The 27,248-nt window shown below is 48.9% G+C and overlaps 1 protein-coding gene across 2 annotated transcripts; it reads right to left on the reverse strand.

Annotated features, from left to right (window-relative positions):
• Positions 1–52: 52 nt before the first annotated feature.
• Positions 53–26,655, reverse strand: Pcid2 (PCI domain containing 2). Of its 2 annotated transcripts, none has more exons than XM_028881273.2 (14): positions 26,574–26,655; positions 23,821–23,910; positions 20,928–21,001; positions 19,981–20,046; positions 18,569–18,610; positions 17,135–17,189; positions 13,254–13,357; positions 9,948–10,023; positions 8,457–8,598; positions 3,971–4,071; positions 2,211–2,284; positions 1,962–2,087; positions 1,105–1,228; positions 53–805 (listed from the first exon to the last, which is right to left on the reverse strand). In XM_028881273.2, exons 1-14 carry the CDS (start codon positions 26,607–26,609, stop codon positions 716–718), a joined length of 1,200 nt encoding a protein of 399 aa, XP_028737106.1. In that variant the 5' UTR covers positions 26,610–26,655; the 3' UTR covers positions 53–715. The 2 variants fall into 2 exon arrangements, with proteins under 2 accessions (XP_028737106.1, XP_028737107.1); XM_028881274.2 differs by having other exon boundaries at positions 1,095–1,228.
• Between the last annotated feature and the right edge of the window lie 593 nt (positions 26,656–27,248).

The raw sequence follows: 27,248 nt of genomic DNA on the forward strand, positions 1-27,248 counted from the left end.
TTCACAACAGTCAAGAAATAAGCCAGAGCTGAAAAACTTACATCACACGAAATTCTGCTTTTCTAAAAAAAGATGTATTTATTTATGTGTCTGTGTGCCTGAGTGAATTTACGCGCACACATGTACAGGAAGGAGCCCACAGAGGCCAGACGAGGGCATTGGATCCCCTAGAACTGGAGTTCTAGGTGGTTGTGAGCTGCCATGCGGGTGCTGGGAACCAAACCCAGGTCCTCTGATAGGGTAGTAATTGTTCTTAACTGCTGAACCATCCCTCCAGGCCCCAAATTCCCCTTGTTAAAAAGAAACGTCAAGTTAACCAAGCGCTTTGAGCTGACAAATTGCTCAGATTCTGCATATGAAAATAGACATATCATGTAACATACAATAAACAATGTGTTTTGTATAAATTTGGATTACTTAAAAAAAAAAGATAAAGCTACAAAACATTACAAAGACAGCCTCCATAAACAACAAATAAACCGAAGCCCAGCTGCCTGCTTCCTGGTAGTTCACAAGCAGCAGCCGGCAGCAGGGGTGTTTGTCCATCTAGAAAAGGATTCCAGGTCTTGGCAAAGCTGGCCTGAGTTAGGAGCATGGAGAGCCTGGGTAGACACTCACGATGGTGACTGCCGCAGTGGTTAGTCCTGGGGAAGCACCAAAGGCTTGGGCTACAGTGGACAGCTGCAGGACCGCACCCCGTCCGCAGCCCTGAACGTCAGCACACCGTGGACAGTGGGGGGAAAGGGTTTTGCTTGCTGACAACCAGTTTCTGATGCTGATGGGAGATGTAGCCTTTGATGTGACCCTGAAACAGAGAGAAACGGATCAGCTTACACTTCTGAGTCTCAGTCACTTCAAATATGCCAGGTGACACAATGATGATGAAAAACTCTTCCCTGGGGACAGCAGCTTAACAAACACATGACAGAGAAGAGGAAAACTGAGGTTACACCTCTCTCTCATCACTGACTCATGTGAGGCCCTTTGAATAGTATTTCCCAGGAAAACAATTGGTTCTATGAGAAAATGCCTTCACAAAGAGAAGAGGTCTTCTGATTACATCAGCACTAGAGGCCTGCTGAGAACAGGCAAACACTCACGCACCATGTATATCAAGTTGGCCAGAATGCACTGGACTTCATCTATGTCCACATCTTCCACATGCATGAATTTCAAGGCTACCAGAAAGGCATCTAGAGACAGCTGATGAGTTTTGAGTAACAAATACCTACAGAGGAAAAGAAATCACCATAATTATCAACAGGACTCAGAACTTCAAGACCAACAAGAGCAGCCCTGAGCAGGATAGGAAGAAATGACATCATTTAGTGACCAATGCTCACACATATTTTAAGTGCCCATTGAATAGATACATCCTAAAACACACCCCACAAATTGTAATAGCTATAGAATACAATAGTACATAAGCTTTCTACTGTAAACACCCCTGTACTGATAGGATTTTTAGATTATTTAATATTTCATTAAATCTTCAATGCATACTTTATCATAAATCAACAACTCTGAGACAGCCTGTGACTTCAGCTCCTCCTTACTATTCCTGATGTCACCATACAGGCCTTCAGAGTCAGCCTCTGCCCGATGAGGGGCAGGATGTTGCCCCCACAGGCTGCATCATCTGCCCCAAGGGTTCCTTTTGGCAGACACCCTACTTGCTTTTCTGCGTGCGTGCGTGTGCATGTGCGCGTGTGCATGTGCGTGTGCTGTCTGCACACTTGTGAGAATGCAGGTGTGTGTGCAGGTCAGAGAAGCGCCTTAGCTGTCAGTCCTTGCCTTCCACCTTGGGGACCCAGGCTCTCCTCATCACTACTGTTTCACACCTCATCTACCAGGCCAGTTGGTCTGCAAGCTTCCAGCTGTCACAGGGTTCTGGGCTTCCAACCCGAGCGCACATGCTGCAGAACAGCACCTGGCCCGCTGAGGTCTCCCCAGGCACTCACACTTTCTTGAAGAGGTTCCTGTAAGTGATGATCTTCAGCTTCTCCAGGATGAGGAAGATGCCACAGCGGATGAAGAAAGTCTCGTGCTTGGCCAGCGCCTCATTGAGCAGCAGCAGATTGCCCTCACTGAGCAAGGGAAACACCACACGGGCCCCAGCGAAACCCCAGAAAGAGAGGGCAGCATGGTTTTAGTGTATGTGTGCCATCTCCATTAGCCGCCTTCCTAAAACGTGCAGAGGATGGACCTACCTGACAGCTTTGGTCACTTCTGAAAACTGCATGAGGTGGTATTTCCTCAGGAGCTCAATGGTCGGCATGTGACCCTAAGACAGAAAGTTAGCTTTCCATAACAGAAACGCTTTTCCTTTGAAGAAATGTGTACAGGAGTATGTCTGTGTGTGTGTGTGTGCCCCACGTGTGCAGGTGCCCAAGGGCAGAAGAGGACAGCTGACCCCCGAGAGCTGGAGCTACAGGCAGTTATGACATGGGTGCTGGGGACTGAACTCCAGTTCTTGTAAGAGCAGCAAGCATTCTTAACCACTGAGCCATCTCTCCGGTCCCAACACTTCACTTTAACAGAGCTATGATCAGTAAGATTCTGGCAAACCAAACGAGGAAGCTGGACAAGGATTTAACACCCTGCCTGGACCAGCTAGATGCTCAGCAGGCCAAGGCACTCGCCACCAACCTGGTGACCTGAGTTCAGTCCCCACACAGTGAAGGAGAGACTCAATCCCAGCAGTCATTCTGTGACCTTCATGAGCACTGTGGTATGCACACCCATCCAAACAAACACACAAAGTCAGAATGCAGCAGTCAACTAGAAAAAAGCAGCTCTGATCAAGAAGTACGGAAGCCTGGATACCACAGTTCTGTGACTCAGTGGCTATGACCTTGACCTTGACCCTCTCGTGAGCTTGTCACTCATGTAACAAGGGGCAGGTGGTAACTGAGGAGATGCCAGGATAAGCATAAGATACGTCTCTCAGGCATTCGCTGACAATGTCAACTCACCCTTCAGTGGGGCTGGGGGTTTGGGGGACCCTCACTGCTCTCCCTTTACAGCTGTAATGAACTGTTTCAGCCCTAGGCAGCACTCGCCCCCCCCCCCCCAATATGTACTTGTCTTAGATGTGAAAACAGCAGCACCTTACCTTGGTGCTGTGCCTGCTGACTAGTCTGTCTACCTGTGTGACTTTCCTGTTCACGTATCAACACTGAACTTTGAGTAGTATACACCTGCAACCCCATCGGCTGGGAAGTGGAGGCAAAGGATCAGAGTTCAAGGACAGTCTTGGTTACATTAGCTTTGAAGACAACCTGAGCTACGTAAGACTACATAAATAAATATTTATTTATTATGATTAAGATTCCCATAGGAGCCGGGCGGTGGTGGCGCACACCTTTAATCCCAGCACTTGGGAGGCAGGGCCAGGTGTATCTCTGTGAGTTCGAGGCCAGCCTGGTGTACAGAGTGAGATCCAGGACAGGCACCAAAACTACACAGAGAAACCCTGTCTCAAAACAAACAAACAAACAAACAAACAAACAAACAAAAAATTCCATTGGTGACTGGAATGGCATTTTCCTTTTTTAGTTACTTGACTGAAATGAATTTAGCTTTTAAGGAGAAATATAAATAATATATGCTTGTTTCATTTGTTATATGAATATTAAAGTTCAGAGTTGCTTTCAAGAGAAGCAAACACAGCAGAGCTCCCCTGGAAGGGCCTGGAGCTGTGTGGGCACGCCACGCAGGCATGTGTAAGCTCTGCTCCTGACTGTGCTCCCAGGCAGCACACCACTCAGCACACCGCTGCTCTAAGCCCACCACAGCCAGCCACAGAGACCGCTGTCAATCACCCACAAGCAGCATCTTCACTGGCAGCCAGAGACCGCTGTCAATCACCCACAAGCGGCATCTTCACTGGCAGCCACAGACACCGCTGTCAATCACCCACGAGCAGCATCACCACAGCCAGTCACAGAGACTGCTGTCAATCACTCACGAGCAGCATCTTCACTGGCAGCAGGTAGATGAGGATCATCCTCTTGTTCTTCTGGCTGGAGCGGTGGCAGTGCTCAAAGGCGAAGGACAGGTAGTCCTCAGCTGCAGAGAGCAGACCCATGTCAGACCCGGTACGAGAGACAACGCTGCTTCCCTTCCCCAGGGCGGGAACAGCGGCCCCGCCTCATCTCTGGCCCCAGTGACTCTCCTCAAGGAAAAGCCACAGCCCCAAATTCAACAACAATTTTTCGGGATAGTCTTGGACTGCCATGTGGGCAATGGATGGATGGCCTACTTAACAACCAACTATGTGAATTAACTCCGCTGTCTGCAAGTCACTGAGATTAGCGCCTACAGCTGGAAACACAATGCGACATCTGCACTAACACACTAATCGGGACACAGAATGGAGAGAACACGCCACGCGCAGCATACAAAGCACCCTCCACCAACGGCCATGTGTTTAAACAAGATCTTCCTATTGTTCTCTACGTCTGCCCTGCCCACAACCTCTACAGGGGTTTGCATTTCATGTCCAACAGTCCAGGCTAAGACATTCAGGTTTAACGTGAAATGGAAGGGCTTGGCGAGAAACCGTGGCTGAGAAACGATGACCGCTGGAGATGTGCTGGCATGTCAGCTCTGGCTGTGTTAGGGTTCCCAAAGGACCACTGCGCTCTTAGAACACCACATGATGGAATGTCAGCTCAAGCCTAACTTAGGCTTCTGTTTAAAAGGAAAAGAGAAATGGGCAATAATCAAGGAAACCCCTTTTTAAAAACTTGACATCTACTAAAAACATCGGTGAAAAAAATGGCAGAAATGTTATGGAAGCCCAAAGTGAAAACTCAGCAAAGGCAATTTCCACACAGAAGCTGCAGTCTTTGCCGTCACAGGACCCCAGGCCGGACAACCACCTCTGCTATTTCCTGGAGAATAGAGTATGTGACCCTCTTAGAAATAGGGCATTTAGCTGGGTGCACACCTTTAATTTCAGGCTCGGGAGGCAGAAGCAGGCAGATCTCTGAGTTCGAGGTCAGCCTGGTCTACAGAACGAATTCCAGGACAACCAAGACTACACAGAGAAACCCTTTCTCAAAACACACACACACACACACACACACACACACACACACACACACACACACTAACCCGGTCAGAATGGCTTTCATCAAGAAATCCGCCATCAGGGGCTGGAGAAATGGCTTAGAGGTTAAGAGCACTGGCAGCTCTTCCAGAGGTCCTGAGTTCAATTCCCAGCAACCACATGGAGGCTCACAACCATCTGTAATAAGGTCTGGTGCCCTCTTCTGGTCATACATGCTGTATACATAATAAATAAATAAATCTTTAAAAAAAATAAAATCTAACAATAACCCCATGTAATTTAGATACTTAAAAAAAAAAAAAAAAAAAAAAAAAAGAAATCCGCCATCAGTAGGGTTGGAGAGATGGCTAAAAGCCCATACTACTCTTCCAGAGGACCTGAGTTCAGTTCCCTGTTGTTGAATATTAACTTAAAATGTGTAACATTTGTTTATGCTGTGGAACATTTGTTTAATGATGCAAAGATGTGTTGCATTCTTTTATGCTGCATTTGTTTACCTCTGTGAAGCTGTGTTACTGTGCCTGTCTAAAACACCTGATGGTCTAATAAAGAGCTGAACGACCAATAGCAAGGCAGGAGAGAGGATGGGAGGGGCTGGCAGGCAGAGAGGATAAAGAGGAGGAGAGAGGACTGAGGAACAAGATAAGGAGGAAGAGAGGAGGGCTTCAGAAGCCAGCCACCCAGCCACCCAGCCAGCAGAGTAAGAGTGAAAGTAAGATATACAGAAGTAACAGAAAGATAAAAGCCCAGAGGCAAAAGGTAGACCGGATAATTTAAGTTAAGAAAAACTAGCTAGAAATAAGCCAAACTAAGGCTGGGCATTCTCAAGTAAGGAAAAATCTGTGTGTGTGGTTTGGAGCTGGTGGTGGGCCCCCAAGGAGTAAAAAAAAACAACAGTTCCCAGGTTCCCAGTACTCATATCTGGCAGTTCCCAAACACCTATAGCTGTAGCTCCATGGGATCTGAAACTTCTGACCTTTATGGACAAGACATGTATGTAAATACTCCCCAACCCACCCCCATATACACATATACATACCAAAAATAAATTGACTCTTAAAAAGTACTTTAAAAAAAGGAAATCTGTCAACAAACACGCGAGCTGGCGTGGGAAGTGGTGGGAGAGCACGTTCATACAGCCATGCTGTAAACCAGCTAGAGGTTCTTCAGAACGTGAGACCACAGCTACCAGGTGGGGCTGGAGAGAGGCTCAGTGGTTAGAGCACTGGCTGCTCTTCCAGGGGACCTGACACCCTCACACCAAGGCACATAAAATGAATTTAAATAAATTATTGCCTGATGACTGAGCCATTCCACTTCTGGGCACACGCCCTAGGCCCTCCATACCCACGACAGAGATATCTGCACATGAGAGTTTATGGCTGCTCCACTTAGAGTAAGGAAACTGAACCGATCAGATGTCCGTCAATAGACGGAGAATAAAAACGGGTACACATACAAAATGGAGTATCATTCAGTTGTCAATGAAATTTAAAAAGCACAATAAATGACCCAACTCATTCAAGGAAAAAACCACAGGACCTACCTCTTTCATGCATGGATGCCAGCCTCTGAAGGACACATGTATGTATGTATGTATGTATGTAAACAGCTCTTAAGTGTAACATTCAGGAAAGGGACCAAGAAAGGGTAACCTCAGGTGCCATCGAAGGACAGACCGCAGGCCAAGTGACATGTGTCATGGGAGAGGACAGAAAGCTAATTGTTTTCTAGTTCAAATCTGTCAGTTTTCTCTCGTTTGTGGTGGACAAGCGTATAAAAATGTAAATGAGAGTACACAGCCCCAAGCGGAGCTCCATGGCTTTAGAATGGCCCTCCTGTGGTCAGAAGCCCACCGATGCAGAGAATTCGGGGCTGGACAAGTGTCTGTTTGAGTAGCTACCTTAATCTAGCGTGTGTTGTTTCTATTTGTGAGCTTATTACATAAGGTGATTTTACTTAATTTTTAAAAATAATTTTAAAATAATTAAAGTCCCCTTTATGTACAACAAAGAGACCAGAGAGCGACCTCGTGCCGGCTACTCACAGTTTGAAAAGACAAAGTCTGGCTTCCTGTTGTTTGGAGAGCTAACAGTAACGAACAGGTATGGCGCTATGAAGGATAATGAACAGGTATGGCGCTATGAAGGATAACGAACAGGTATGGCGCTATGAAGGATAACGAACAGGTATGGTGCTATGAAGGATAATGAAAAGGTATGGTGCTATGAAGGATAACAAACAGGTATGGTGCTATGAACGATAATGAAAAGGTATGGTGCTATGAAGGATAATGAAAAGGTATGGTGCTATGAAGGATAATGAAAAGGTATGGTGCTATGAAGGATAACGAACAGGTATGGTGCTGTGAACGATGTCATCGTGAACCGCTCTTTGGAAGTCACAAACACAAACTGGAGTGAGGCCTAAGGACACGCCGCACTGCCACAGGGTCACTCTACTGGGACATAGTCAGTGAGGCTGCAGCTGGGCCACGTTCTGTCCCCAAGCTCCACTGAGAGAGGACAACCACTGTACCTACAAAGAACAGCGAGGCCTAGTTTCCTCAAGGGAAGGGTGCAGGGTAACTGGGCAGCTCTGACACACATTTTAGGGACCCTACATAGACTATGAACCTCCAAATATTATTTCTCATTTGTATAATCAGCTTTACTGTAAAAAATGTAAGCACTTGGAAAAATGTTAATAAAAATAGGGACCAGCATGGTGGCTCAGCGCAGTGTTTGCTGGGAAGTCTAATGACCCAAGTCCAATCCTGGAACCCACAAAAGATGGGAGGAGAGAACCAACTCCACACGAAAGCCATGGCACGCACAAACCAACAATCACAGCACACACATACACACACACACACACACACAAAGTAATACAACTCAAAAATAAAATAAATCTAGGTGTGGTATCTCATGCCTGTAATCCCAGCACATTCAGGAGCCTGAGTCAGGAAAATCACCATGAATTTGAGGCAAGTCCAGGTTACAAAGTGAATGCCAGGACAGCCTGGGCCCCAGATTGAGACTAGAGAGATGACTCAGTGGCCTCAAGTGCTCTTGCTTCTCCAGAGGACCCGAGGTCAGTTCCCAGCACCCCCATGGGCAGCTCCCAAGCCCCTGTAACTCCAGCTCCAGGGGATCCAACACCTTCTTCTGACTTCTGTAGGCACCTGTACAATACACATCATACATTCACATGCATGTGCACGCACGCACACACACGCGCACACACACACACGCGCACACACACACACACACTCCATCTTACTAAAACACAGTCCTTATACTCTCTGACACTGTCAAAGTCCCTCAAACTGGGAGAGCGCATGCGTCATCTCAGACACTGGGCAGAACTGTCAACACACCCTGCTTGAAGTCGCTGTCGAACATGGCCTTGCGGCCGACGTAGTACTTGTAGGTGACCCTCTGTGCAGTGCTGTAGTCATCTTTCAGATTGGAGCTGTCAATGGCTCTGATAAGGGGCTTACACAGATGGAGTTTGTTGATCTAGAATAAAGAAGAAACCACTTACAATATTCATGAACAATGTCAGCAGCACAGGCAGATGGAAAAACAGGCATGAACCGCTTTACTTTCTCAACATGAATTTCAAAATCATCAAAATTTCGGTAAAAAACAAGAAATGTCCTGCTATGGACAGCACACACTCTAGAAGCTTGGAGCGCTGTGAGGGGATGTACCTCTGCAGGAGAGTCAGAGCCAAGGCCCAGTTAAAATCCTGCACTTAGACCACACAGCAAGGACAAACTAAAGGCCCTGTGATGTGAGACAGGTTCTCAGACAATGAAGTATGGCAGGCTGCCCTCTACATACTTGATTGATGGACAAACCCTTTGTCCATCCGTATGTCTACACACCCCTAGTTATATAGAGTTGACATTAGAACACAGGGCAAAAGGCTCCAGAGAGGGGACACCTATACCCAGAGGTCAGCTCCACCACAGGGCTGGTCACTCAGTGCTCAGGGCCTCAGTCCTCACAGGGAGGGATCAGTCACTCAGTGCTCAGGGTCTCAGTCCTCACAGGGAGGGATCAGTCACTCAGTGCTCAGGGTCTCAGTCCTCACAGGGAGGGATCAGTCACTCAGTGCTCAGGGTCTCAGTCCCCACAGACCTGGTCACTCAGTGCTCAGGGCCTCAATCCTCACAGGGTCTCAGTCCTCACAGGCCTGGTCACTCAGTGCTCAGGGTCTCAGTCCTCACAGGCCTGGTCACTCAGTGCTCAGGGTCTCAGTCCTCACAGGCCTGGTCACTCAGTGCTCAGGGTCTCAGTCCTCACAGGGCTGGTCACCCAGTGCTCAGGGCCTCAGTCCCCACAGGGCTGGTCACTCAGTGCTCAGGGTCTCAGTCCTCACAGGCCTGGTCACTCAGTGCTCAGGGTCTCAGTCCTCACAGGCCTGGTCACCCAGTGCTCAGGGCCTCAGTCCCCACAGGGCTGGTCACTCAGTGTTCAGGGTCTCAGTCCTCACAGGGCTGGTCACCCAGTGCTCAGGGCCTCGGTCCCCACAGGGCTAGTCACTCAGTGCTCAGGGCCTTCTGTCTGGGGTAGTTGCATTCCTGAGAGCTTTCCCGAGTCAGATCTTCAACTGTTATTTGCTTTTGTGGCAGGGCATGGACCCTGGTTCTTGAGAATGCTGGGCAGGTTTTCTCCATTGAGCTCTAGACGTTGTATTTAAAACAGAGCCTTGTTCTTGGGAGACACTGAATGACTGCCAGCTATTAGGATTATTAACATGGCTGTGGTTAGGATAATTTACAAATGTCACGAGGCAAACTAAACAAATCGTTTATCTGGGCAGATAGGGAATAAGGTACAAAATCCATGCAAAAGCCAACCTTGAAGTAGATTTTGAACAGCTGGTTCACCAGGAACAGCATGCCCCACTTCTTAGAGTCCTCTATGCCAGCGCGACTACGGGAAGAGCAAAGAAACGCGGACAATTACCAAACAAACCGCCAGGACAAATTACTGTCCTGAGAGAACCCCCACAGTTCAAGCCACCGTCACCAAACGAAAGAGCACATGAAAAGCGTGCCTGGTAGGTACCATTTAAAAAGGAGAGGACAGCCCTGGTCCTCCCTGCCCCAGAGACAGCTGCAGTGCCAGCCTCTTCCCGACACACAACAGGGAGACTGGAGTGAATGGACAGGGCTGTATCGGGCGCCTGGTCACCAGAGCTGCCTTCAGTTCTGGCACGGTTGTGGATACTGCTGCCATCAATGGCCCCTCCACTACAAGGTCTCCATGTCCCAGTATGACTCCACCCACAGAAGTTGCAGGGCACAGTCAAGGCTGAGAACAGGAAACCTGGCATCAATGGGAAGTTCACATCCATCTCCCAGGAGCAAACAACAACTGGGATGTGCTGATGCCCACTATGCTGTGGAGTCTACTGTTGTCTTCCCTTGAGAGTGGGACCAAAAGGGGCCATCCCACCTGCTCTTACGTTGATGTACCGTGACTGGGATGAGTGTGGACCATGACAAGTATGACACTCACTCACGTTTGTCAGCAAAGCCTCCTCCCCCTCTGCCCCCCTTGGCCGAGGTCATCCATGACAACTCTGGCACTGTGGAAGGACTCCTGGCCACAGTCCATGCCATCACTGCCACCCAGAGGACTGTGAACAGCTCCTCTGGGAAGCTGTGGTGTAATGGCTGTGCCGCGACACAGAGTATCATCCCTGGATTCACTGGTGCTGCCAAGACTGTGAACAAGATCACCCAAGAACAGAAGAGGATGCTCAGCGACATGGTCTTCTGTGTTGCCAGCCCAGTGTCTGCTGTGGATCTGACATGCCACCTGGAGAAAGCTGCCAAGTAGAATGACACCAAGAAAAGTGGTGAAGCAGGCACGGGAAGGCCCACTGCCGGGCATCGGGGGCAGCAGTGAGGGCCAGGCTGTCTCCTGGGACTTTCACAGCGACACCACTCGTTTACCTTTGATGCTGGGGCTGGCATTGCTCTCCATGGCAACTTCGTAAAGATCATTTCTTGGTGTTACATTATTTCTTGGTATGATAACAAAAATGGATACAGTAATAGGGTGGTGGACCTCGTGGCCTGCACATTCTCCAGGGAGTAAGAAGCGCTGGACCACCAACCCAGCAAGGACACAAGAGGGAGAGAGACCTCCGCTGCTGGGGGATCCCTGCCTCAACTCAGCTGCTGACACTTGGGAGCTTCTTCCCAGTTCCCATCCCACAGGGAGGGCCTCAGAGAGTCCTCTTCTCTTCAACAGCATCAATAAGTTCCCTACACCCACCAAGAAAAGAAAAGGCCACCCAAGAACTCTACTCCCAGTTAAACAGGTAGAGGACCCTCTGTGGCACCAGCAAAACTGTGCCAAAGGAAACTGTTAGGAAGCATTTCTGAAAGACGAAAGAACATTTTCTCTACTAGCAACAGCGAAACTCCTTAAATACATGAGGAGGAACTCCAGGAGGGAGCCACAGAGTGACAATTCACTGCACAAGTTCCAGCAGGTGAGGTCACAACTAAGTGACAACCAAGACGTCCTCCTGAGGAAATGCCAGGACACTGTGACCAGGCCCTGCCTAAGGCACCAATGTCACAACTCAGCAAGCACACTACTGGGGTCCGTTTCACCCCAAGAAGCAAACAGGAAATGAGCACTTGGAGGGACAGGTACATGAGGTGTGCTTTAAAGAAAAAAAGGATGAAGAGAAATACCGAGACAGTCTGACAGATGGACAGGGAGAGGAAGTGAACAGACACACAGGCACGAGTGTAACAAACTCACAGAAGTGGTACTTAGAGTCGTCACTGTAGAGCTAGCCCAGCTCTGCTGAACGTTTGTAGATTTCCATGATAAACATGGGAAAAACAGGAGTCAGCGTTCAACGAGTCGTGTGCTTTCCTTGCAAGTGTGCACACTCCCCAGGCACACAACTTGAGCTCAGCGGGTGCTGGCCCAACGGCAGCTCCCAGAACAGGAGACTCAGAGCACAAACTCAGGACACGAAGCAGAAACATGCTGGCTCTCAGGGCATGGAGGAGAACTGTCTAGAACGCACCCACAATGACGCTGGCGTGAAGTGCCACCCACTTCCACAGAGCAAAGCCTGTCTCATGGCAGCTGCCTAGCTAGCTGCTCTATCAGCACTTTCAGATAGCCTGTATAACTGACTGGGGCCCCCAAGACACATGCTCTTGCTCTCTAGTTCACTGTCCTCACACATGATTTCTATGTTCAATCTCCTAGAAGAGCCACAGCGGAAATGCACACCCAGAAAGCAAATCCAGGCATCAGGGAATGCACAGGCAAGCGCTGGTATGTCACATGCTAACTAACACCTTGCTGACCTGGGCCTGGGCCATGGCGACACATGACACAGGCACAACCTCTGGATGCTGGGGCACATGTGAACTCCAGGCTAATGTTCCGAGAAGAGCCAAACGCTCGGCCCACCAGCAGTACACCCTGTCTTCCTGTGATCACGGCCACCATAACGGTACAAGGAAACAGCTCTCTGTGGACCCTGCCTGTTTCCTTGGTGACTGGTGATGCTGAGCAGCCTTCTTCCTGCTCACTAACTACCCATCTTCTTTTTCTCCTTGAAGATTTTGGAAATATATAGCTTATTACAGCTGGACATGGTGGCACACACCTTTAATCCCAGCACTCCAGAGGCAGAGGCAGGTGAATCTTTGTGAATTGGAGGCCAGCCTGGTCTACAGAGTGAGTTCCAGGACAGCCAGGACTACAGGGAGAAACCCTGTCTTGAAAAACTAAAAAACAAAAAAAGTCTAATAGAAATCAACAACTCAAGAACACAGAAGCTCAATGAACCTTTACAGGAGACTAAAATCTCACCAGCTAGAAGAGCAATGTCCCAGTCAGTGAGGGGAGAAAAGCAGAGTGTACCCCAAGGAGTAAGGCTGAGGGCCCGACTCTCAGAACCACGGAAGCCGACCAGGGACACTCGGCCACACGTCCACCTGGCACAAGGTCTCCAAAACTGAAGGCAGATGAAGTTTCAGGGAGTAAGTGCACCAAGGACAGACAGACCGCAGAGAGCTCGTCAGGGACAGATCAGCGCGTGCTCCAGAAACGGGGCCTGCCTGCATGTGACGCTCTTTCTTATTTCCTGCACGGACAGCCCTCTGCCCCCGACTCACGTGTCACTGGCACAGACGCGGAAGCAGCTCATCAGCAGCTCGGCGGCTTTCTCCAGCATGTCTCCAACTTTACTCTTCCCTTTCTTCACCAGCTGCTGATCTGCCTAACGGTATCAAAGTGATTATCTTTTTAAAGCAAACAGGCAAAATGAAGAGTCCAAGTCCGCAGTAGTCCACACATCATCTGGAAGAGTGTCCAGTGCTCCCACCACTGAGCAGACTCCACAGCCCCTCACACTGTATTTAAGAACTGAGAAGTGTATGCAGATTGCCCACATTTGTCCTCAAGTCCAGCCGACACCAGCTCCAGTCTGGCCGGCTGGTCTTGTCAAGCTGACACCAACCTAAACACAGCTGGGAAGGAGTCAAAATTGAGAAAATGCCTCCACAAGGTTTGCCTGTCTGTAGTCCAGTCTGTGAGGTGTTTTCCTAATTAGTGACTGATGGGGGAGGGCCCAGGTGCCCACTGTAGGCAGAGCCACGCCTGGGCTGGTGGTCCTGGGTGCTGTAAGAAAGCAGGCTGAGCACGCCGTGGGGAGCAAGCCAGTGAGCAGCCTCTTCTGCGGCCTCTTCTTCAGCTCCTGCCCTGCCTTCTTTGACTGGCTGTGATGTAGGGTGGTCTTAGTGGTGGTGTTATTCCCCACAGACAGCACACACGCACCCAGCCTTCATCTGCTTCGCACAGTACTGAGCAGCTTCCTCTGGACTTAGTCTCTGACCTTCCCGCCTGCGCATGGCAGTCGGCCCCGAAAAAAACCTGCCAAGTCTTACCCCTTATTAGGAGAGAACCAGCCTGTCTCCTCTCATTTTGGAAGATGGCCCACAGCTGAAAACTCTTAGGAAACAAGGGCTTTTGGGAGGTGAGTAGGTCCTGAGGAGGCCCTGGTGAACAGGGCCAATGCCCTGATGGACGAGGTCCCAGAAAGACTAAAACAGGGGTTCTCGACCTTCCTATGCTGCAACCCTTCGATACAGTTCTTCATGTTGTGGTGACCCCCAACCATCCAATTATTTTGTTGCTACTTCAAAATGTAATTTTGCTACTGTTATGAATCATAATGTAAATATCTGACATGTGGGATATCTGGTATGTGACCCCCAAAGGGGTAGCAACCTACAGGTTGAGAACCACTAGGCTGAAGATCTGTCTCAGTGGTTAGGAGTGCATAATACTGCTCTTACAGAGGACCCACATCGTATTCCCAGCACCCCATTAGTTCACAACTTCAGTAACTCTAGCTCCAAGGGAGCTATCGCCATCTTCTGGCCTCCACAGGCAACTACACTCACAGACACACAAACACACAAATTAAAAAATACAAGTCTCTAGAGGGTGGGGCAGGGGGCTTCCGTGCCCACCCACCACGAGAACTGAGCAAAAAGACACCATCTGCGAAACAGAAACAGACGGCAGTCTCACCAGACCACGAACTTGTGTTGGGCCGTTGCTCTCCTTACGGAGATATGAACATGCTGTTTACGCCCCACCGTGACCACAGAATAGACTGAAACAGAACTGTGACAAAGCCACATAATCACGCAGGGTGAAAGATCAGTGCCAAATGCAGATGAACCAGAAGGTTTGATGCAATGGTAAAATGCTCACTGATGCACTGCAGCGGCCACAGTGTACCACCCTTTAAGAAAGGCTTGGGGGCCTGGGAGTCAGTCAGTAAAGAAGCTGCCTTGTGAGCACAGGCCTGGATTAGATTCCCAGAACAAGGGTTGAAAAACAAACAACAAATCAGAACATGGTGGCCTGTTGTGGAACATTATTTTAAGATGTGTTACATTTGTTTATGCTGTGGAACATTTGTTTAATGATGCAAAGATGTGTTCTTTTATGCTGCATTTGTTTAACTCTGTGAAGACGGGTTACTGTGCCTGTCTATAACACCTGATGGTCTAATAAAGAGCTGAATGGCCAACAACGAGGCAGAAGAGAGGATGGGCAGGGCTGGCAGGCAGAGAGAATAAAGAGAAGGAGAAATCTGAGAGGAGAGATCAAGGATCGAGGAGCAAGAGAAAGAGGAAGAAAGGGTACTAGGGGCCAACCACCCAGCCAGCCAGCCACGAAGTAAGAGTGAAAGCAAGATTACAGAAGTAAGAAAAGGAAAAAGCCCAAAGGCAAATGGTAGATGGGATAAGTTAAGAGAAGCTGACTAGAAATAAGCCAAGCTAAGGCCAGGTATTCATAAGGAATAATAGGCCTCCTTGTGTTTTATATGGGAGCTGGGTGGCAGGTCCCCCAAAAGAGTAAAACAAACAACTACAGTGCCATATGTCCCAGCAAATCAGCCTAGCCTAGTTAGCAAGAGCCAGGCCGATGAGCTGAGACCCTGTCACAAGACAAAACAATCCCCTAAAACAAAAGATAGCTGTAGCCTGAGGAATAACATCGGAGGCCGTCTCTTCCTCCTCAAGCACGAGTGCAAACACACGCACGTGGTTCTGGGGGCTTTGGTTATGATGATCTAAAAGGTGTTAGAAATATGCCTCCCTGCCCACGTCCCAGACGCCTCAACAAAGCAGCACCTGATGATGAAGTGCGTGCAGGAGCAGCGAGACCCTGGCAGTCTCTGTTGACCTGGACAAGCTTGAGAGCCTGAGACACCAGGTAATGCCACTCTTTTCTCATTTGTTTAAATTAGTCGCCAGATCTACTAGTGTTGTTGTTTAACGTGAATTAGTGCTTTGCCTGCATGTATGTCCATGTACCATGTGTGCCTCTGGTACCCACAGGCTAGAAGCACGTGTCAGATGCCTAGGACTGGAGTTAGATGGTTGTGAGCTGCTGTGTGAGTGCTGGAAATCAAACCCGTCCTCTGTAAGGGAAGCAAGCGCCCTCAGCCACCGAGCCACCTCTCCAGCCCCATCTTCCTCAGTTACTGTCTTTCCAGTCTGAGATTCCCACTTGGCTCTTTTTTGCACTTTGTTTGCTGAGAACTCCAATGTTCTCATTTGTTTGGGGTGCTCCTAATTGTCCACTGAAACATTGTTATGATGGCTGTTTTAAAATTTTCATCAGCTTGGTGGTGGGATATGGGGGAAGTCTTTGTAATCAGTGACCTCTGGGGTGTGTGTTATAAAGCTACAGGCCTTAGGTAGGCACCCTGTTTCAGCAGGTCTCTGTTGGTCTCCCTGTGTTAGTGGGAGAGCAGAGACCCTACCTCTTTGCTGGCAAGTGGGTCGGGGCTGAGGACCCCCACTGCTGCTGCAGACTGTTTGTGCACCACTGGAACAGAGTCTGTCAGAAAGTGCGGTCTTGTGGGGATCCCCCTCTGCCTCCTAGAGGGTTCCTCACTGCCTGGAGCATGTCACGCTCTCCTTGCCAGGCCCTTCATCAGGACAGACAGGAAGCCCAATCCTTCTCTCCTTGTCACAGAGCTATGTAAACTCTCACATCTCCAGGCCTGCAACTGCCTTTGTGAGAAGGACAATGGGCAGCTGGTTGGGAACCAAAAATCCCCAACAGCTTTAAAAACTGTAACAAGGGACTTAGCCCCAAAAGATGCTTCTGTGGCTCCAGAGCTGATGTACACTGCTCCCCTGTAAAATCCAGGGTCTGAACCCCTCAGCCACTACCTAGACCTACATCAAGCTATCTTGAGCACAGGCCACATCTTAGAAGTAGAAGAGGATGTAAAATTGCTCCAGAATCCTTCTACTCAGCACCCATCTCCCTCTACACAGAAAAGCTCTGTCTGCATGGACCAGAGGACGACCAGCCAAGCTGCCTCCTAGTCTTTCCCTTCCTGCCCCAGATATATCCCACTTTCTGTTCATCCCTCAATACTTTCAGGAAGCAAGACATGGCAATTAAGCAGTAGTCACTCAACAGATTTAAATGTAAAATAACAGCAACTGGAAATTGAACTTACATTATTGGCAAATATCCGAAGGTCAAGTGCTACTGCATACATGACGGGCAGAGCCCTAAGGGGAAAAGGCAAATATGTTTGCAGAGTTAAAAGGTCCAACATTCTACTACTAACACCCAAGGTGACCACCCAGAACCAGGTCCACACCCTCCAACGTGGATGGCGGCTTTGTTCCACATCTGTCACACTGCAACTTCAGACTTCCTGGCCAAATACTCACTTCTTACTCCACACCACTGTCCCAACCCTGCTCAGGAAAATCGACCTGGGTCTAGCTGGGAGCTCCCAGAACTTTGTCCTTCCCTAACTCCCCACCAGCAGCAAACAGGTCCATGTAAAAACACGGAGGCTCCAAGGAGGAGCCAGGATGTAGAATTCACACAATCCTCAATGCTCTGTGAACATCTAGCTTCCAGCATTGCACTACATTCATGTGTACGCTAAGTCTACACGTGGAAAAGAAAAAGTGCAACTGCTTGGTGGTGGCGCACGCCTTTACTCCCAGCACTCAGGAGGCAGAGGCAGGCAGATCCCTGAGTTCGAGGTCAGCCTGGTCTACAGAGCGAGTTCCAAGACAGCCAGGGCTACACTGAGAAACCCTGACTCAAAAAAAAAAAAAAAAAAGGGGGGGGGGAGGTGCATCAGATATGAAGACTCCCATCTGTAATCATAACATTTGGGAGGCTGAGGCTGGAGAATGAGAACTGCCAGGCCAGCCTAAACTACAAAGAAAGATCCTGCCTCAGACTTCTCCCATAACTGCCCCTCAAAAACTGGGGCTAAGGATGTAGCTCAGGTAGAGCAGAGCACCTGCCTAGCACGCCCAGGCCCTGGGTTTGATCCCCAGCACTGTATAAACGGGACACAGTGGCACGCGCCTGTGGTTTCAGCATTAAAGCAATGGAATGAAGTTCAAAGTCATTTCCTGCTACAGTGAGTTTCAGGCTGACTTAGGGCAGAAGAAACCCTGTCTCAAAAAAAAGCTTTAAAAGATGTAAAAATATACTAAGCGGCAGAATGCTTGCCTAGCACATGCAAGGACCTGGGTTCAAGCACCAGCACTGAAGAAAAACTTGTTAAGGAAAGGACTGGGTTGGTCGTCTGTGAAAGGCCTCTGGCTAACTCTAGTGTAAACAAAATTTAAGTATTTTCCTAGTTTGCTAATAAATCATTAATCTTAAGGTTAGTCTTCAAGAAATTTAAAATAATCCAAAGGAACTATAGTGTGCCTTTAACCTATGTCTAAAAGCCAAAGTTAAAAACTAAAACAAGGGGGAACCATGGTTACTTAGTAAATACTTCCATAACAGAAATACTCAAGTAGCACTTACTACGGAAATATTGTACCTAACCTATCCGCTTGGCCATTTCAGTCTAACCCCAGCCCACACCAACATCATTTACTGATCTCCAGCTATTTCTGTTGATACTTACCAGTTTTCTTCTTTGTGAGCCTGGAATGCCCGCAGGAACGATGTGCTGCATTAAGGAAGGTATGACACACAGAATCTAAGTCATGCTGCACTTAGTAAATCAGACTAAGGGGCGAGGCCTGCTCTTTAGATGACTGTGCCGTAGCAGTCAAATCTGGGCGGTAGAAAACACACCACAACATCCATGTGTGGGCAGCCAAGTAGACTCAATGCGTTCACTTCATACAGACCTCCTCTGAAACAAGACTTTATTGTAACTGTTCATGTAGACCAGGCATTGTGGCACTCCTCTAATGCTAGCACTGGACAGGGAAGTGCCAGGCCAGCCTCCCCCCACCCCCATTAAAAAAAAAAGATTGCGTGTATATGTGCATGCATGTGTGTGTGAGTGAGTGAGTGAGTGTGTGTGTGTGTCTAGATGTCAACTGTGGGTGTAATTCTTCAGGCTGCCCACCTCCTTTCTTGAGACAGACTCTCTCAATGGGATCTGAAGCTCATCCCCCAGGGATCTGCCAGTTCCCCAGGGATGAGATTACAAGCACACACCACCACTCCTGCTTTTTTGTGGGTGCTGGGAATCCAACTCAAGTCCCCATATTTACAGGACAAGCACGTTACCTACTGAGCCATCTCCCCAACCCGTTGTAAGGTTTTTCTCTTTTACATTTGTATTTGCTTTCTCCGAGTCCACTGATCATGAGCTATATTTATGTGCTCAAGAATCTATAGTATAAGGTTTATTTTACCAACACTAGAATTCTTAAATACTAGGGAGACGTGGCTAGTAGCATTCTCTTCTGAGTGTATTTCCACACAGTAGTTTTCAAAATAAACTAAAAATCTAGAGATCTCAAATACTTAGCATGCTCATTGATAAGGATCATTACAGAAGTTGATATTAAAAATATGACTCTTCAGTGAGTAGATGGAATAAAGGTGATGTATGTATCTGAGTGCACTCCTCTCCATCTAGGCTGAGTTCCGGACCTCTAAGACTTAACCAGTTCCTTAACCACTACAAGACATTCTGTTCTTAATGGGTCTTTAGGTGAGTGAGCACAATACTGGGTTTCACCATGGCATCTTCATATGTATACGGTATTGTCAAAACATTCTTGGCCTGGCATGACAGTGCATGCTTTTAACCTCAGCACTTGCGAGGCAGAAGGAAGTCAAAGTCCGGTCTGGTTTACACAGTGAGTTTCCTTCCCGGCCAGACAGAGCTCCAGTCTCAAAACAACACAAACAAAACATCATTCTTGGAACTAGGGACAACTCAGTGGTCAGTGTGCTTCTGGTGCAAGCCCGAGGACCGGAGTCGGGGTCCCAAGTGCCCACACGGAAAGCTGGGAATGGCCGTGCGTGCGTGCGTGCGTGCGTGCCCACAATGCCCGCACTCAGGTTAAAGGATATTGGACAATCACCGTCTGGCACTTGTAGGCCTCTATGAAGTCGTGATTCCCCACAGCATAGGTACACCTGGAAAAGAGATGAGAGGCTCAAGAGCATCTACACATGGCACCCAGATGCACATCAGCCCAGAGTGCACTCTATCACACACCTCGCCCACTCTCTACTGCTCCTGGAAGGTAGCTCCTGCTTGGCAGAGAACCACCATGGAGGAAACACAAGCCATTTGACTGACGGCAACCAGTGGAAGGGGAAATCCCACACAGAGACAGACACTACTCTGCCCTGTCCCAGATGGGAGGGCAAGAGTTCAGCTGTTCTGAGTTGGGGACTAGTGACAAGCAGGGCTGGTGCTCCGGGCTGTCAGCGGGCCTCCGGGCCTCTGAGACCCCAGCTAGGCTCCTGCTGGCAGCCAGAGCCAGCTCACCCCACGCCTGGAACCCCACTGCAGAGAGAACAGAGACGGGAAAGCAGGAGGTGCCTCTTGCTAAAAGTTGGAACATAGTGACCTCCTCCTGCTCTTCCAAAGGCCTGGCCCAGCTTGCTCTGAACGACAATAGGCATGCAGCAGGCAGAGGACAACGCTGTGCACATGGCTTTAGGATGTAAAGTTCCGCCTCAACCACCTGACACATCATGTCAATAAAGAGAAGTTTCTGTTTTGCTCAACTCAGATTTTTTTCCTCCAAGGCAAAGATATTAAAAACCACATTATTTCCATAAGAAAAGCGAGACCTCAGTTAGGCACTACAACTGACTAATAAAAGACAGTCCAGTCAGTAGAAATAAAAGTGTGACACACAGGCACATGACACATTTGTCCACTTTTCCAAGTTAATTATTCACTGCTTCAAGCAAACAATGATACATGATAAAGTCTGCACGAATCTAGTGGTGTGTTACATGCATGCATCTGTGTGTGTTGATTTTTCCTACTGCCGACAGATTACCTTAAATGAGCCGCAAACATTTCATCGTAAGGGGGCTCCAGAACTTGCTGGCATTTCTCTTCTGGAGAGGCCATCTAATCCATAAGGAGAAAGGGGGAGGGTAGAGTTAGTGGGCATGAAAGACAGCGGTGTATACAGAGCTTTAGATGAACACTTTCAGAACTTCACAGCTCAAAGAAATACTTCAGTCTGGCACTCCTAAGAGAAGGCTCACTGCTCCACCAATACCTGTATTTCAAGAAAACAAGAAGCCCGAGAATGCAATTCAGTGGTTTGCTGCAGGTCACAAAACGTGCTGGGCACTTTCAGACATACTTATTTTTATTGTATTTGGTGTGTGTATAGGTGTATGACGTGTGCCTGTGTGAGCCCAGATATGCCATGCGCACACACAGGTCACGGGAATGCTTTCCCCCACTGGGCTCTGGGGAGTAAACTCAGGTCACCAGACTTGCTCAGCACCTACTTCCTTCTCCCCAACCGGCCATCCACGTGCTCTCCCACACACTTCAGTACTCAGCAGCTGTCAGTCAAGAACACTTCAGTGACCCTACGGCTTTCACAAACAAGGTGGACCTCTCCTTCCAAAACTAAGGTCAACGAGTTAGTGACCATGCCATTGAAGAGTCACTCCACAGCTTCCTACAGAAAACAAGTGTCCTGGGCTAGGGGCCAACAGTACTTTCTAACCTTAGCTTCCTTCCAATGGTAAGGTCTAGACAATTTGAGCACACCTATGAGGATGAATTTTACATGTCACCTGGACTGGCCTTAAGGTACCCAAAATGAATATGATTTCTGGGTGTCTGGGAGAAACAGGCTTGGAATTGGTGATTTTGTAAAAGAGATATCCCTGTCCAACAGATACCCACCATTCTGTTGTGGGGTTGAACAAGACAGAAAAAAAAGAAAAAAAGAAAAAACAAACAAACACACCCTTTCTGGCTCCTGACTGCCACCTGAGCTGAGAACCATCACATCTATCACATCTCAGGCAGACCTTGGGTCTACCCACAGGTTCAGGACTCAAAACTCAGTGACAGCACTGGCTTCCCCAGGCCTCCAGCTAAAGATGGCAGGTCATGCAAGGGCCTTCTCAGCCTCCATAACCACATGACGCAAGTTTCCTCAGATATCCATCTCTCTCGGTGTATATATGTATTATGTATGTATAGATGTATTTCTCAGTGTAAGTATTACATATGTATAGATGTATTTCTCAGTGTATGTAAGTATTACATATGTATAGATGTATTTCTCAGTGTATGTAAGTATTACGTATGTGTAGATGTATTTCTCAGTGTATGTAAATATTACGTATGTATAGATGTATTTCTCAGTGTATATAAGTATTACATATGTATAGATGTATTTCTCAGTGTATATAAGTATTACATATGTATAGATGTATTTCTCAGTGTATGTAAGCATTACATATGTATAGATGTATTTCTCAGTGTATGTAAGTATTGTGTATGTATAGATGTATTTCTCAGTGTATGTAAGTATTGTGTATGTATAGATGTATTTCTCAGTGTATATAAGTATTAAGTATGTATAGATGTATTTCTCAGTGTATATAAGGATTACGTATATAGATGTATTTCTCTCAGTTGTTTTTCTAATAGTAAACTAGAGCAAATGAATTAACAGGAGTCCTCACAAGTGTAATAAACATCCACACACTTACACTTAAAGGTGGGAAGGAAGAATACTGACATCAGAAAATCACCATTCTGAGCTGGGGGATGGTTCAGCAGGGGAAGGTGCTTGCTACCAAGCCTGACAGCTTAGTTCAATCCCCAGGACCCACATGGTAGAAGGAAAGAACCAACCCCATAAGTTGTCCTCTGACCTTCACACACACACACCATGGCACATGCATGCCCAAATACACACACATACACAAATAAGTAAGTTTAAGATTTAACTGAAACAAAACAAAAGACCAGAAAGACAGACAGACAGAACCATTTTATAGTTCCTCATGAACCTATCAGATGAAAGGTCAATGGAGTACTGTCCAAAAAGACAGACCTACTTGGTCACACACACACAAGCCCCTGCCGCCCCAGATGAGAGCAGCAAGCATAGCGCTCATACTGTGCTGTGGCCAAGTAGCTGGGCTCTCTTCAAGTCGCTGGACTCACTTCTTAGGACAACAGCTCTTAATGCTAGCCAACAGAATCACTCAGGGCATCCTGGGGCAGACTACCTTGGTTGGATGTCCAGTCTAATCGCCAGTGGATTGCCCTATCTTCCTCCCCAAGGAGAGCTCTGTTCCCATAGGAACACACTTGAATATTATAATGGGCATCCGCACAGAAACAGGACTTTATAAACCATTAAATTCCAAATGGAAAAGGCTCAGTCTCGGAGCAGGGTGGCAAATGTGCTCCAAAAGGCTTGGCCCACCTCTGCAGGCTCAGTCACCTGAGCCACTGTGCAGGGAGGCCACCAAAACAACACCTGAACTCTCCAGGTGGAATCTTGGTTCCGAGTGGGAACTTGGTGGGATTCGCCTGTAGTGCAGGATGGCTTCTAGTCTTTGGGGCAATTGAATATGGACATGCTCTAAGTTCCAGGGCATCTCCCCTAGTGACAGTGAAATGTCACTGACTTTAACCCCGAGTTATACAGGAATCAAATATAGGAGTATGAGGTACAGTGCTCAATAAGTAAAATGGGATCACATTAATCATAAAGAAATTCTGAAGTTTCCAAACGAGAGTGGCAATATTGGTTTCCTTTTATCCAAACTTTAAACTTCCATGGGAAACTGAGTGCCCCGCAGTTCTCTCTGGAGGTGTGTATAGCCCTTCCTGACTTGAGAGCCAGCATTCCCTCACCTCTCCCCATTCTCTCTAGATACCATGGCATAGCTATTACGTACCTGGAGCCGTGGGTTTGCAACATGAGGATGCTTGAAAGACACCAGCTCTGCACAGGACGCTCCATCTCTGGTATCAATGGCTTCATATACCTGAAACAAGTTGAAGAGGAAACTTGAGCAGATAGGCAAGCATCCGCTCTCTGGGACCTGAGCAATGCATTGAGCAGGTAGGCAAGCATCCGTTCTCTGGGACCTGAGCAATGCACTGAGCAGGTAGGCAAGCATCCGCTCTTATGTGGCCTGAGCAATGCATTGAGGAGGGAGGAAAGCATCCGCTCTCTGGGACCTGAGCAATGCATTGCATACCACAGAAGCAGTTTCCTCCTTCTGTGAAAGAGGCCAGAATAATCAAAATGTAAAGTCATACAAGAAACAACTTCATTTCAAAATGGGATCTTCCTAGGTCAAGAAAAGAGAAAAGCCAGAGTCCCAGAGAGGCCCCTCTAAAGGTCTCAGGGACACTGGCTTTATATGAAGCACTAAGATTACAAATCCATCATTCCATCATTCTTCCCACTCGAACCCTGGCACAGCCTGATAAGGAGAAGCCTTGTCCTAGTCAGTATCAAGGATTCTGGTCACTTGTCACACTTGAACAGGACTCTCTGAAGGACTCCAAGGCCCCCAGAGTTCTTTCCACAGGAAACCTGTGGGTAGTTGAAGTTTCAGAACTGGAGCACACATTGTGAACCAGAAGCACACTTCTGATGGATGTAGGTACTAGGGGCCCAGTGCTCACTGAGGTCCAGGTACCAGTCCAGGTAATGAGCAGTGCAGATGTAGGGCAGGGAGCAGGGCTCCAGGGCTGCTCATTTTCCAGTGATCTCCTTTGCAGTGACCTTGAAGATGGCAGCATGAAGTAACCCTAACACCAGTGGCTCTGTATGTCCACGGTCACCTAAGCTGTGTCTAAAACCTCAAGTACAACTTAACTAGCAAGTGGCTCTACTCCATAGGACCTTGCACTCAGGCCCAGATTCAAGAGTGTCCTATCGGAGTGCTGCCCCAATAACAACATGAGGAAGTTAGCAGTGGAGAAGAAATAAGGACTATCTGTGACAGGCCTGGGAGCCAATCTTGACACAGCAGCTGGGGGCTGGGGATGCAACTCAAGTGGAGAGCGTTTGCTAGCATGTGCAAGTCCCTGGGTTTAGTCCCCAGTATTATTTGTAAGTGTCTGGCCACACCATGGATACCTCATCCCTGGCACCCAGCCACCTGCCACAGGTGCTTTACCAAATGCTAACACAGAAACTGCATCCTTTTAGGTTAGACACCATATGGATCATGAACTCATACCCCAAGCAAGCACCTGTGCACAGTACCCTGGGCTGGCACATGGAGGAGTCTGCTTCAGGCATCCCAGGAGACATCTCTCCCAGCTGACTCGGTCTTCTCGGGTCCTCCACACCAGTCCACAGGGGTACCATCTGCTCTTAAAACTCACAGTTCCTTAAAACTGTACACATCTAACAACAAACTCTACCCATTCTTCCTATCCACTGAAATCCCAGAGCAACAAGCATGGCTGGTACCAGGCTTGTTTCATAAGTTCTGTTCCTCACTGACAGGAAGCAATGCTCCTTGAAGAAGGGCTGACGCAGAGCTGGGACAGGAGAGACTTGGGTGAGCTTGGAAAGCATGTGGCTTTGAACCTGGCCCTCAAGGAAGGGCAGGGCCAGGTTCAAAAGCCACAGAAGCCAGCTGAGGCAGCCTGTGGGAATTCTGAGCTTCAAAGAGTAACATGGCGACAGTATAACTGGGTATTAAAATAATCCATAATGTATGCTGGGTGTGGCAGCACATGCCTTTAATCCCAGCACTCGGGAGGCAGAGATAATGTCTGGAACTGCTATGAAAAAAATGTCAGCATAAGAGACAGGTCTCAGCCTTTGATCCAAGTACTCGGGAAGCAGACGGATCTCTGTGAGTTCAAGTCCAGCCTTGTCTACAGGGTGAGTTCCAGGACAGCCAGGGCTGCTATACAGAGAAACTCTGTCTCAGAAAAGGGGGTGGGGTTGGGGTCCCCGCAGGCCTCTACCAAGCGGGCCATTAGAGGCATGTGACTTAACTGTCAACCAGGAGGCTGCTATAGTTGACACCACCGACTTCCACAATTAATCAGGCCTCTAACCTTCTGAGCATTTAGGCTCAAATTGCAATATTTGTTCCCAAGCTTCCCTAGGGGTTCTAGCTAATGAGATGTTTGAGACAGGGAACAGGGGCCTTGATAACAATAGAGCTAAGTGCAAAACCAAGATGCATAAACATCTAGAAACAGCCGTGTCATCGTTTGAAACGTTCATCAGACTTTCCCATCTGGCTGACCCTGGCACCGGGTGTGTTGACTAGTGGGCTTCATACCTCTCTGTCCTGGGTTTGTAGAGAAAACGCAAACTCAACCCTCAACCCTGATGCAACGCTGATTGCCTGTGCCATTCGCAGGCCTTGAGCGAAGCCTTGAGGGACACCTCTCTTATGACACAACGTGCTTCGTGCAGACAGTGCTACACGGACAACAGCTTTTACGAGGAACACCGATCTTGGTACTGCCACCTGGAATCCTCCTCTCTGTCCCAGACCCGGCGGGAGGCACTTGCAACTTTTGAGCAAGGCCTGCCGCCCGCCACATACAGCAGACCCTCCTCGCCTCAAAGGCAGCCGCAGATTCCCACCCCCAGGCAGGCCCGGTCCGACCCAGCGCCAGGACCCACCCCGGCGGCCAGGAAGCAAAGATCCCGGGCGAAACCCACCTGCTGCAGGTACTGGTTGATGGTGATGTGCGCCATCGCAGCGGCCGCGGGCTTTGAGCACCTCACTTCCGGCGCGGGTCCGTCCCCGCTCCTCGTCCCCACACTGCCTTCCCCGCGCGCGCACGTTGGTTCCGGAACCGGTGGCGCCGAGCGGAGCGGGGCGAAGCTGGTGCGAGCACCGCCCTGCTCTTAGCCGTCAGTGATCCGGGTGCGGTCCCCGGGGTGGGTGCCTCGGCCCCCGGCCAGGGGCGCACGCGAGGGCGGGCGGAGGACTGGCGTGGAGGGGTCCCAACCGACTTGGGAACGTGTCCTAGCGACTCCCCCGTGCCCCCCACCCCGTCGTGGAGGAGGGTGAGCCGCTCCTCGGTCCTCACGGTGCAGAGATGCTCTCGGCTCTCCCACTCCCCCCAGCAAACAGAACCCAAGTCCGGACTCCACTTTGGGAACACGTCGTCCCCGCCATAACCCCACCCCACCCCGCGCACTCCTAGCCCTCCCCGGGAGTGTCCCCGAGTCCTCCTCCCACCCCCGTCACTGGAGCACCCCACTCCCCAGCCCTCGGCGGCGTGCGTCTCGGAGCATTCCCGAGCCCCGAGGTGTGGGGTGCTCCCCAGCCCTTGGCGTGACGTTGAACCCCTGGAGCTGCAGGGCGCTCGCTGCAGGGTTGGGGCTGGG

Source organism: Peromyscus leucopus, chromosome 17, assembly GCF_004664715.2.
Source record: "Peromyscus leucopus breed LL Stock chromosome 17, UCI_PerLeu_2.1, whole genome shotgun sequence".
In the NCBI taxonomy this organism is placed as follows: domain Eukaryota; kingdom Metazoa; phylum Chordata; class Mammalia; order Rodentia; family Cricetidae; genus Peromyscus; species Peromyscus leucopus.